We start from the raw sequence: 13,166 nt of genomic DNA, 5'->3' as shown, positions 1-13,166 counted from the left end.
TCCTGAGGCAGCTGATGGGTACTGGTTGGCCAAGCGAAATGCAGCTTTAGTGGTCGCTGAGGCAAAAACTCAGGCGTGGGAGGAGTTTGGTGGAGAATGACGTCCGTGCCCTCCCTAGGTACTTCAAATATCTTGGGGGCCTTGTTCACGAGTGAGGAAAGAATGGAACGGGAGATCGAGATCCCGGATTCAAGCGGCCGAAAAGAGTTTCCTCCGCAGGGTGTCAGGGCTCTCCCTTAGAGATAGGGTGAGAAGTTGGGTCATCCGGGAGGGGCTTAGAGTAGAGCCGCTGCTCCTCCGCATTGAGAGGAGCCAGATGAGGTGGCTCGGACATCTGTTTGGGATGCCTCCAGGACGCCTCCCCGGTGAGGTGTTCCGGGCAAGTCCCACGGGGACGACACAGGATACGCTGGAGAGGCTGCGTCTCTCGGCTTGCCTGGGAACGCCTCGGGATCCCCTCGGAAGAGCTGGAGGAAGTGGCTGTGGAGAGGGAAGTCTGGGCTTCCTTGCGAAAGCTACTGCTCTCGTGACCAGACCTCAGATAAGTGGAAGAAAATGGCTGGATGATGGATGCATGTTTCTGTAGGGCCCAATGCATGTGTTAGTGGTTTTGGGGAAGTTAAAAATTGAAATGGTGGCAGGTATGTGTCGACTCCCTATATTATATTTTATTTGATATGCATGCTCTGATTTGAAAAATAAATCAGAAGTTACTCAAGTTATTCTTGTAGTTTACTTTTACTTGAATCATATTATTCTAAAGTAACAGTACTCTTACTTGAGTACAATATTTGGCTACTCTACCCACCTCTGGTGATGAGGTACAAATTACTGAATACACAGCATCAAATGCCTATACAGGCTAGTTGTTCAGGACGTCCACTTGTGCAATCTCTCAATGTGCGGGGGTGTGTCGGCAACTCAACGTGATGGTCCAGTCCGGTTCGACCACGTCGCGCAGCGTGTGGCAGGCTTAAAGCATCTTTTGTTCTGTGGTTGTGTGGAGAGGAAGGGCCAGGGGCAGAGCTTGCTGCAAGTCCAGACAAGCTACAGTGAAGCCACACAGGCCTGAGATGACACTGACAACAGGAAGGGGAGCAGGAATGTTCACCTTCTGGAAGCTCTTCCAGCACGTTTTCCCTGCAAAGAGGAGCGAGAGAAGAAAAAAAGACAAACCACTGGTTGCTTCCTGCCTTCTAAGTAGGAACAAAGCGCACAGGTGCTTTGTGGCCAGCTGGCTTTATTTAGCCATTCCTCAACCCTCAAATCACATCCAAATGAGTGGAGAGCATTTGGGATGTGTCGCTGAGGTTATTATCTCTCATTAGCTGGAAAGATTGAGATACTTTTGTAACATTTTCCAGGTTTATGCATGAAGTCCTGATTTCAACCAGATTGAGATGCTGCGGCATGACCTCGACAGCTATTCACACCAGACATCCCAGGAATCATTCTGAACTGCAACAGTTTTATAAAGAGCAATTGTCCAAAATTCATCCTGATCGTTGTGCACATCTCATCTGCAACTACAGTAAACATTTGGTTGAGGTAACTGCTCCCACATAGGGTCAGCCAGTTATTAAATCCAAGGGTTCACTTGCTTTTTCCACCCTGTCCTGCAAATGTTTAAATTATTTTCAATAATATGAAAACATCATTGTTTGTGTTGTAATAGTTTAGGCAGACAGTTTATTCTTGTGATTTAGATGATCAAACTACATGTGATAGGAAATTTATGGAGAAAATTAATAAATGCCCTAGGGTTCACATACCTTTTCCTCGCACTGTATAACCTATAACACTAGCGTGTGACGGTGGTCTCCTCGATTGTGAGTGGGGGGCGGGCAACACTGCTCATAACCAAAAGAACATTGGTGGTGGCGACATTATGCTTTGGGGCTGTTTTTCTTCAGCTGGAACTGGGGCCTTAGACAAGGTAGAGGGAATAACAGTTCCAAATACCTGCCAGTGTTGACACAAAACCTTCAGACTTCTGCTTGAAAACAAACAAACAAAAACAGTCAGGAATAGCCCAGTAGAGAAGCTGAACTTTATTTGGGGTTAGTCACAGGCCCTTTAAATTATAGCAGGTGTTTTAAATGTGATTGGTTAATTTTGAACACAGCCACATCCCCAGTTATAAGTGTGTGTACACTTTTGCTACCATATGATCTCAGTTGTTTATTTTTACTTCCCCTTAACTTTTCTCAATTGACGTGTACAGGTTATAGGTCACATTAATGGCGGGAAAGGTTCTGACATTATCTTTGTCTTTTTTCCACAAAGTGCAAGCTCAAACGAAATGTTTGATGAAAAAAAATTAGGACCAGTGGCGAAATAAAACATTTTTTCCCCCTCCCACCACGGCTTCATCTGCTAGACCTGAATAAAGTGAACCTAAGTCGACACATTTATCTGGAACTTCCAAATTGAATGGGTTATTGCTTGGCTAATGTGACACCCCTGTTGTTCTCACTCTGTGAAGGTAATTATACTCGTGTAAAAAAGTACTACAGCTTTCAGTTTGGTGCAGTGCATTTTTACCAATTCAAACTACAACCACAATAATAAACTGTGTTAAATTGACCATCCATCCATTCTCTATAGTATACCTAAGTGTCACAATTGGACTGGAGTACAACCCAGCTAACTTTGGGTGAGAGGTTGGGTACCCTGGGATGGTCACCAGCCAGTGGCAGGGCACATAAGCCTTTACCCACATGGACAATTAAGTCTTCTATGAACATAACAGGCATGTTTTTTGGTGTTTTTTTTGTTTTTTTCTAATGTGGGAGAAGCCACAGTACCTCACACAAGCACAGGGAAACCATGATAACGCCACATAGGCAGGCCAACAGCTGCTGCGCTTCAAACCTTATCTCAGACCTGTGAGGTATAGACATGCTAATGAACTACTTTGCTGCTTAAATTGAGCATTGTTACTTTTTAAAAGGCAGAATATTGGATGAATCTCTTGATTCCATCACATTTAGATTGTGCAATTGTACCTTAGAAATTGTCCAGTGAGTATTTGAATGTAAATAGTTCATTTGAGCAAGATTAAGGGGTGTAATGAATTCACCCTTAAAACACACTGGATTAGGTTGTTTGATGGACTCATCTATTTGTATAAGGGGGAAAACTACTATGTACAAAATGACACTTGTCACATTATTAAAAAAGTGTTTGTACAAGATGACAAGGAAGGGGACACGCTGAGGCGATTGAACAATTAGTATCCATCCATGTTGTAGCTCTATGCGTCAATTCATGACTGGTTTAGATTAGAACACCCCACTGTGGGGTGACGACACTATCATCTGAGCCTTGGGAAGAGTCTGATGAAGAGGATCATGCTGATAAAGGCAAAGGAGACCAGGATGAGCATGAGCCACAGCAGCCAGTTGACCGATTTCTTGGCGTGCTGCTCCAGACGCTCCGACTCGGTCTTCAGCTTCTCAAAGTTGAGGTCGGCTTGATGTATCGACTGGCCCAAAGTCTGCATGGTGTGGGACAAAGACGCCGCTGGTGTAAATATCACATCCACTGGATTCAGTGGTCAGCACTGTTTGTTTTCTGTTTCAATTTATACTTTCTATTTAATAGAGACCAGTCTCTCAACTGACAAATGTGTTCAATAAACTTGTCGCTAAATTCTTCATCTGTTTTTGGTAGAATTTGTTTAGTATGTGTCTTACTGACTAGACTCTGTCCAGAGGAACAGTGTGTCAGCTCCTTGTACTCTTGCAAAACCTCAGGAATTTGAAGTTGAATGCTATGGGAAATGAATATGAATACAGTGGCAATGTGCAAAATTACAGGTTAGTTCATTAGCGTAAATGCTGAGAGTAACGGGACAATTGCAGGGGTGGTTGCTATTTGAACATTAGTTGTTTTTAGTTATTACAATTTATACAGTATTACTACTTTAGATACAATGGGACCTTGTTTTCGACTTAACGGATATCGGAAGTAACGGACCCTCTGGACAGTAAATGTGTTCAAAAATAGTTTCCAGTTGTCAATTAAACCAGTGTTGACAAAGTCTGTTAGTTCCAGAATTGTCCACTGTTGTTTATTGGCGCAATATAGGTAGAGACTGTTCCAGTTCACATATATAAAATATGACTCAGGTAGGCGCTATTGATCAATGCAAACTAGAACTAGCAGACATTCAAACAGCTTCTTCCCTCTTGCAATCAACTTCTTAAACAGCTAACTTACAATTCCATTGCAACATGCTGCCAATTTCTTTCGTCGGAGTTTGTTGTCACATTTCTGTTGGGCCAAAAAAAAATACCGTATTTTTCGGACTATAAATCGCAGTTTTTTCATAGTTTGCCCGGGGGTGCGATTTATATGTGAAATTATTAACATTATTATATAATTTCACATTTTTACACTGACAACCGCAAGAGGGCGCTCTAGGCCTGTGTAAAATACTGTACTTGTGCACTCACTGTAGTAGTCTCGCCACGCTGCACGATTTGCATATCTGTTGTTGACCAATACTGGCCACTCATGCCAGAGTAGCATCTGCCCCATTTGCACACCGATTGAGGAGTATCTGCAACATTTGCACAATCAACATTGTCCCAGATTATCGCACTACTCGTCACTTTAAACTGCATACACTCCTTGAAGCCTTGGCACCCTTTGCACAATGGTCATTGCACCGGACTATTGAGAGATTAGTCATTCGAACTGCTCTAAGTGGTAGAGGACTCTGCAAATGTTTGCACAATTGTCCCAAAAAAAATAAATAAATAAATAAAAAATTGGACCGGCATTACCAGATAACTAGCCACCCTTTATTACTCAGTGACCGTTTTTCTCAATGTCTTTATGTCTCAAAAGTGTTCTCTGTCAATTGACTGTCTGTTGTTGTACTAGAGCGGCTCCAACTACCGGAGACAAATTATTTGTGTTTTTTGAACATACTTGGCAAATAAAGATGATTCTGACTCTGACTAGATCCAGCCAACAGACATGCCCATGCCTACATTGCAGCCATGTTGAACGTGGCAACATTACCAAGCATTGCATTGATGCGGTGGCCAAGATGGCAGACGTTCTACATATTGTCACATAGAGCTCTGCATAGGGAGAGGGCATATGGCAGCGGTGTTAAATAGGACTGTGACAAGTCTCTAGAGTCTGGACCATGATATTTTTGGCATTTTTTAAATTTTTTATTCTTTCAAGCCGTGTGTCTATGGCGACAGCTTTGGAAAAAGGAAGCACACTAATTCCTCACGGCTCATGAAAACGACCTGCCTTGACTCGCCTATGACTACTTCAACATTGTCACCATCAAGAGTACAAAACAATTTTGTACTTCAGTAATATGGGTGCATATGGCCACGAAAAAAAAAAGTGCTTCAATATAACGTAAAATCGGCAGTAACAGACCATCCCCCAGGCATTAGTCTATTAAATCAAGGTTCCACTATATTTATTTTTGATCAATTAATAGCACAGCTTTGTGTGAGCAGGATGCGCAGGGTTACGGAGGGGGCACAAAAATGTATATGACGATGGTTAGACCACTCTAAAGTTGAAAATATTGGGCTTTCAGGTGAAATTTCAAATTGAACCTAAAATGTACAATAACCTTTAGAAGTGAATTTAATTTGACTCTCTCTATACTTTTTAAATGTCCAACTATTCAATGTTTCAGTACTTCTGAAACATCTTGTTCTTAAAAAGGTACTATAGTTTGGCGATTTCGACCTCCATAGAGTGACTAACATCTACTTAGTATAAAAGTGTCAATTTCCTTTTAAAAAACACCTTGGTTTTGTCATACGAGTGTCCAGAAAAGGCCCCTCTGGAAGCTACTTTTGTTCGACCCAGTTTTGTAACCACTTTGTCCATATTTGGCTAAGACCGTGCCTACATGGAGGGCTGCCTCCATGTAGAAGACCCACTTGTGAGAGCACAGGTGTTATGTTTACACCACTGGCTCGGAGCGAATATGTAGGCGGAGATCGTCGCTAGTAACATAGATAAGCTAGAGAAATTGGAATGATCCGATTTCAGGCCCCTCGGCAGAAAAACGTCTGGAACTCAGGAATGTGTGGATGATTTTAAATTGGAAGAAAATACAGTCAGACTAACAACTGTAGTTTTGAAGGTACAGACCTATATGTAATTTAGTTGGTGCCCTATCAGTGGCTTTTGAATTTGGGTCCGTAAACCGTAGCATGGTAGTCTTTAATTTATAAATAAAATAAAATCTGACACCCTTACTTTGTCATTTTGTAAGCACAAAACGTGTTTTGACTCCATAAGGCCTTTTTCAAGAATACATTTTTGCAAGAACAAAGGTGTATTTTCAAAAATATAAAACCTAATATGAATACAATAAAGTATTTTTGAAATGCAGCTGTTAAAGCAAGACTTTCTTCCCACGTAAAACTTTTACCTTAATAACATGGCAGGTACCACTTTAGTTATAAAACCCTAACTTTATTCTTGCAAGATTTTGACTTTTTGTCCCTACAAAACATCTATATTATTGTAACATTTATGACCTTGTCTCCTCCCCAAAATATGAAACTTTTATCATGACAATTCTTTTTGGGAAAAAAAAGGCAATTTTTAATTCCTATGGCATTGAGAGGTCCACACCACAAGGTACTTGTCTTTGATTGGCATTAGGATCAATGAGAGGGTCAATGGAAATATTTCTCCCTGTAAGTGGTCCCTGATCCCAAAAGGTTTGAGAACCCTTGCTTTAAATTACAAAGATGTTACATTGTTGCTCACAATATTTGTCTTATACCACTCCCTAGTGGCAGAAGCAACTAATGAATCACTGATGCATTTTCTTGACTCTTTTGCACAAGTACCTGATTGTCCTGTTTGATGATGCTCTGCGCGGCCAGAGTGTTATTTTTCAGATTCCTGGCCAGGTTGAGCATGTCCTCAGCGATCTTCTCCTGCAGGTTGTGTTGGTGCTGCAATATGGCGTCCAGCTCTGCAGCAGACTGGTGCTCATCCAGAGGCAGACCTCTGAGGTAGCAGAGTAAGACAAACATTTACTTTCACTTTTTATTCCAATGGGGCTTGCTTTTTTATTTATTTCTTTTTTAAATGTATTTATTTAAATCGGTAAGAGCCTAATTAAACATTTTACCTTCTGTTTCGCAAATCTCCTCCTGTGGAAATGGGTGGGTGGGTGTAGGGGAGAAACACAATTTAAATATAGTAATCCAAAAGGTAAATACTGTTTGCAAAGTCTGAGTTGATATGAAATCTTCGTAGAAGTGAAGCTGCATTTCTATAAAATCAATTCTTACCTTTTTTTGAAAAGCCCTGTAATGACAAAGAGGGAACATTAAATCTCAATAGTAGTAACATGTTATATCATTATTGCAAATGTACTCACACCATTGCATTGCATCCATTCATTTTCTCCATAGCTTATCCTCCTAGGGTTGTGGGTATGCTGGAGCCTATCCCAGCTAACTGCGGGGCAGGAAGCGGGGTACACCCTGAACCGGTTGCCAGCCTAATTGCAGGGCACATATAAACAAACAACCACTCACAATCATACCTACGGATAATTCAGTGTTCAGTCAACCTACCATGCATGTTTTTGGGATGTGGGCAATTGGCTGGAGACCAATTCAGGGTATACCCCGCCTCTTGCCCTGAGTCAGCTGGGATAGGCACCTAGCACGCCTGTGAGGATAAGCGGTTTGGAAAATGGATGGATGGCTTCAACTTCTGTATTAGATCTCATTATATTGCGCAGGTGTACTTTATAGGATGGCCTTTTGACTACAGAAAAATGTTAAATTATTAAAAGGAGGTTAATCAATTCATGGTTTTTGTTTTATATCAATTTTAAAAGTGTTTTTCCTTTTTTCATACAATCATTGCAATTTTTATTTTAATATAAAACAGAAAAACTAAGGTGCACAGAAGGATGTCAGAAGACAAAGTCTACCACATTACAAATAAAATACAATACATAGCCCTCTCATGTCTGTGTTGCTGTTCTATATGAATGGCACTTATACTGAATGGGTGTGACAAAGGCAATTTTCTTTCCTTGTGGTGGTATAAGTGCCATAAAAGAGATGGGATCATACTGCATCTGTATTTATGAGAATTCTGTAATACCAGGACAGGGATGTGAGGTGTAACCCCCAACACTCATTTCTACCAGCCTGTGTGTTGAAAGCAGTTGTTGCTGTCCGACAAGAGTTGTATATATGCCGAGTGTAGTAATATGCCGGGAGAAAGAGTTCCACAGAAGAATAAGCCATGTTCATGCCCATTCCTTGTACCTAAAGTTATGTGTGGTGAGTGTATATGCCTGTGAATATCCTCATTCAGCCATGTCATTTCATTCTCAGACCACTGAATTGAATTGCTCTGTTCTGGTGTCTGAGAAGACGTTTCGGCTCTCATCCGAGCAGGCTTCATCAGTTGATGCAACAAGGCTTAGTTAGGACAGACTAGCCTGAGTTGATGTTAAGCTATTTATGCTCCAATTTGGAGACACCCCAAAACCCACAGAGAGTATCTAGGGGTGTTCCAGAACGATCTTTGAGATCAGATATTGGTCCGATGTCAGGAAAAAAAAAAACAAGTATCGGATTGGACTGGATCCAAAATCTCAGATTTTACCACTCTTCTAAAAGCAGTCCATTTCATGCTCTGCTCCAGCACTTCTATCCAGCAGCACCTGGACAGCAAGCAGATTCCACATGATCACAACAACAGGTTGCTAAGGTGCCAACATAGTAGCAAGGAGTAAGAGTGAATGTGTTGCTTTCTTAAAGTTGTTTATTGACACTCCAGTTGAAGTTCATCGTAAAACTAAACAGACAAAAGAATTACACCTATTGAATGTTCAAAAACATCACAGACTTAATTTCTCTTTGATTTTGCTGACAGAAATCGCTAGCTCAAAGCTAACACACGAACGAAAACCACCATTGATGAGCTAATGAAAATTAGCATGGAACTCGGGCGCTTAGCTCTCTCAAAGTAATGCATATTGGTACACAACCCCTGTATAACCACAAACAAACAGGCAATATAACAATACACTCTCGGCATATATTCTTCAAATTAAAAAACGAATTATATAAACAATATTCGATTGTGGCGGCACGGTGAACGACTGGTTCACACATCTGCCTCAGCGTTCTAAGGACCGCGGATTCAAATCCCGGTCTCGCCTGTGTGGAGTTTACATGTTCTCTCTGTGCATGCATGGGTACTCCGGTTTCCTCCCACATCTCAAACATGCATGGTAGGCTAATTGAAAACTCTGAGTGCAAATGGTTGTTTGTTTATATGTGCCCTGCGAATGGCTGGCGACCAGTTCAGGGGGTACCCCGCCTCTCGCCCGAAGTTAGCTGGGATAGGCTCCAGCATGCCCGCTACCCTGGTGAGGATAAGCGGTACGGAAGATAGATGATGAATGAATGAATATTTGAGTGTGACGACTTCTACTTTCTTTGCTACTGCAAGTTTGCATCTCATTGCGTGCACCACACTGCCCCTAAGAGGTCAAGACATGCACAGAAGGACAGCCACACACAAGCGCCGAAAGCCTAACTTCATTATTCCTATTCGCCACGACGTTGTCAATAAAACTATACCCCAGATGCATTGCCGCACGTGGGGAAACGAAATGCTTTCCCACCATATACTGACACAAACATACAGGTAACTGAATTTAACTTGAATTATTTTGCACTTTAAAATAATACTTTTACTTATTTGTTATTTTTTCATTGTTTTCAAATGCATTTCTTATTTAATATATTCAATTGTAGAATATGCTTATGTTTAAGTTAATCAGTGGTTATGTTGTTGCAACTTAAATATATATTTTGTTATTGGTTTTATTGAAGTTATTTTTCTACATTTTCTAATACAAGTTTTATTTTAATAATCATGGGTCAGTTTTTCTCATAACTATTGTTGCTGATTGTTTGAGTAATGTCACCTGATCAAGCCTTTTCTAACATTCCATACTTCAAAATAAGTAAAAGTATGTATGACTATTGCTGATATCGATATTTCCGCGCAGTCTTTTGTGTCACAGTTGTCCCTACCATGCCAAGCAGCTCATCCCTCATCTCCCCCGTACATCGAGCCTTGGTCTGCATGTGGACAGTTTTAGTGGCAGCCATCCTCTCGTTGGCTATTGTGGGTGTTCGGCCAGGGGCGAGGAACTGGTTTGCTAGAGCCTTTTCTGTTGGTGACAACTGTGAAGGAGAATGGAAGAGCCATGAATTTCCAATAAAAAAAATTAAAAAAAACAGCAGACAGCTATTTTGAAGTCTGATCAATTGAGGGAACGGTGCTACTGACCAGCTTCTCTGCTTCTAGAAGGCCTTTCAGAAAATCCACCTTTCTTGTGTATTCTGTCAGCACTTCTGGAGTGGGCTTGCTAGAGTAAACAGTATTGATAAAAAGAACAACAATTAAATACTAGGGATGTCCAGACAACTTTTTTTTTTTTGCACCCCAGTCTGAGTCACTTGATTTTGAGTTCCTACAGATACAGTCTCAATCCGAGAACTCAACAATTAAGAAGAGAGCACATATCAATTGTCTCAATTTAAAAAAATAATAAAAGTATCCTGACATGATACCTTTTAATGGCTATAAGTCTAGTGAAGTGGTTTTCTGCCTAGTCTTTTTCAAGCCACCATACCTACCTGAAACATTATATTGTGTGAGACTGAACTAAGATATTGCTGTTCCATTTGGCAATATCTTCGAACCTCAGGATTATTTTGTCGCTTCCTAACCTTTAAAAATGAAGAAAAATCTCTTTTTTACACAGTACCAATCATCTGAAAATTACTTGTTCGAGAAAACTGTATTGAAACCGGAAAAATGTCACATACATACACGCACATATGTATATATTTTAAGGATGTAAAAATACTTACGATACCGCAATATCGCGACATTATGTATCGATATCATCGTGGTTTTGTCTTGGTATAAATAATGAGCTGTTGTATTTAGAATTTAGTTTTTAAATTTATTTTTTAGAATTTAGTTTTGGGCCGGCTATACGCAGCTACAGGTCTGCGAGAGCCAGAAATCTTGCTTGTTTGTAGGTGACCAAATACCTATTTACCACAATAATTTGCTAATAAATTCTTTAAAAATCAGACTGTGATTTTCTGTATTTTTTTTTCTCATTTTGTCTCTCATAGGTGAGGTATACCTATGATGAAAATTACAGGCCTCTCGCATCTTTTTAAGTGGGAGAACTTGCATAATTGGTGGCTGACTAAATACTTTTTAGGGTTTGTATGATATTCAAATTAAGATGCAGCTATAGCTCTGTGATAGCATTAATGTACTGTATTTAATTTAAAAAAAATTTAAGCACAGTACTGAAAAATTATTTTAGTACAAAAAACAACCCTGGAAGACGAATTTTGTGTGAAATACTATAATAGTAGAGTGTGTAGAAGAGATGTATAAAGAAAATTCTTTGCATTTAATGAAAAAGCCAACTGCTGCAAACATTTGAGGAAAACAATGAGTATGTAAACGTTTGAATTAACATGATTATTTTAATATCAGTATTAGTATATCACCTCATGCTTTTTCTCAGAGCCACCACCATCTCCTCCAAGGCGCCAACATACTTAAGAGCAAACAGAGACAGACATTTATAGTTTGAAATGACACGGACATTTTAACAATTTATTTTATCTAATGTAATGACATCCAATAGAAGAGCCGCTTCTTTTCTCTGACACTGTCAATCAAAACTGCGCATTATTGTAAAGGCACTTCGTATAGGACCTCATTTGTTAATGCAGCTGTACCTAATAACCTGCTCAATCAGACAATATAATTGGGAAGGATGATAGACGTGTTCTATTCCAATTTCATTAACAGGAAGGACAGCTGAGACAAGTTGTCGCAAATATTAAATAACTTAGGCATACAAAAACTAAAATAAATGTTATTAAACGTGGGTCAGGGGATACATTGATAACCCAAAATGAACGGTTTCCCCAATCCCACGCATGACAGTGGTTTGAGTGACAACGTGGCTAACAGATTGAGTGGCTAAACGCCGAAGAACTAACAACCAGGCAAATTTCTGCGAACTACATCTTGACACAAACTATAAATTATGATTCATCTTCACCGTTCGCTGTGTTAGTTTACCTTCTCCAGCCTCCATTCATCTTCGCTACGTTTTTCCGAAGCTATAGACTCACAGCGAGACAATAACCGAACGAAATTGACTTCTAATCTGGAAGCCATATTGGAAGACGACTGGGCGTCGCGCTAATATGACGTCAAAACAAAGGCGGCCCCGTCAATTATTGTTTAAAATGAACCATTTTTTTCAATCACATACAAAGGTTTTCCAAATCTGCTGCCATATTTGTGCCTTTCCGATTACACTTTAATGATTACATTCAGGTCTATGAGATAAATTAAGAATAAGAAAAACAATACGATGGTGAGTGTGCAATGCTTTTTTTCTTTGAAGCCGCAGACCGAAAAATACCCAGTTGATTTACCTGTTTTACAGTGCATTTTACTTTTTACTTATTGACTTTTATTATAGTTATCAATTTTATGCTATGTTGATCACCTTATAAGCAAGACTTAAAATATTATTATTATTACACGCAGTTAACATGCTGAAAATAGTTTGGGAACGTTGAAATTTTGTTTATTCATTCAATAAATTAAAACAAACAAACAAAAGTGACGTAATTAGAGACATTTACGGTTTTAAAAAGTGAACGAAAAGTAGAAATAGGAATTGTGAAACTCACAACACACAAACATTTTTTTTACGATTTGTTTTGGGGATGAGTGCCATTTTATTGACGGCAATACAATTCTGATAATAAGACTATTAATAATAATCTAATAGTATTTTGGCTAGATGGTTAGTAATATAATAATAGTTTATATTTATATAGTGCATTTCCATGGTCCCAAGGATGATTAGATATGTAGAAAAACTGTGCCAGTAATTTGTCATAAATGTTCTGTCATTTCCAAATATTATAAAAAAAGCATTAAATATAACAACTATTTAAATATCAAATAATACATACTGTAATTTAAATGCCTAGATTCTAAAAGACAATGTTTAAGTGTAGCTTAGGTAGGCTTTAAATTGTGTTCATTTGTGA

At 39.5% G+C, this 13,166-nt stretch overlaps 1 protein-coding gene across 3 annotated transcripts; it reads right to left on the bottom strand.

Moving 5' to 3' along the window:
- Positions 1-1,292: 1,292 nt before the first annotated feature.
- Positions 1,293-12,518, bottom strand: use1 (unconventional SNARE in the ER 1 homolog (S. cerevisiae)). Of its 3 annotated transcripts, XR_009769041.1 has the most exons (9): positions 12,178-12,518; positions 11,595-11,644; positions 10,345-10,423; positions 10,086-10,238; positions 7,305-7,320; positions 7,142-7,163; positions 6,855-7,017; positions 4,461-4,567; positions 3,409-3,499 (listed from the first exon to the last, which is right to left on the bottom strand). XR_009769041.1 is itself a non-coding variant. In XM_061683646.1 (8 exons), the coding sequence occupies exons 1-8, from the start codon at positions 12,274-12,276 to the stop codon at positions 3,317-3,319; spliced, it is 765 nt and encodes a 254-aa protein (XP_061539630.1). In that variant the 5' UTR covers positions 12,277-12,517; the 3' UTR covers positions 1,293-3,316. The 3 variants fall into 3 exon arrangements, 2 of the variants coding, with proteins under 2 accessions (XP_061539630.1, XP_061539631.1); XM_061683646.1 differs by lacking the exon at positions 4,461-4,567 and having other exon boundaries at positions 1,293-3,499; positions 12,178-12,517; XM_061683647.1 differs by lacking the exons at positions 4,461-4,567; positions 11,595-11,644 and having other exon boundaries at positions 1,293-3,499; positions 12,178-12,285.
- Between the last annotated feature and the right edge of the window lie 648 nt (positions 12,519-13,166).

Source organism: Phycodurus eques, chromosome 8 (assembly GCF_024500275.1).
Source record: "Phycodurus eques isolate BA_2022a chromosome 8, UOR_Pequ_1.1, whole genome shotgun sequence".
Taxonomy (NCBI): Eukaryota; Metazoa; Chordata; class Actinopteri; order Syngnathiformes; family Syngnathidae; genus Phycodurus; species Phycodurus eques.
Note: the sequence above shows the minus strand (reverse complement) of the source record. Positions and strands in the feature narration are given on the sequence as shown.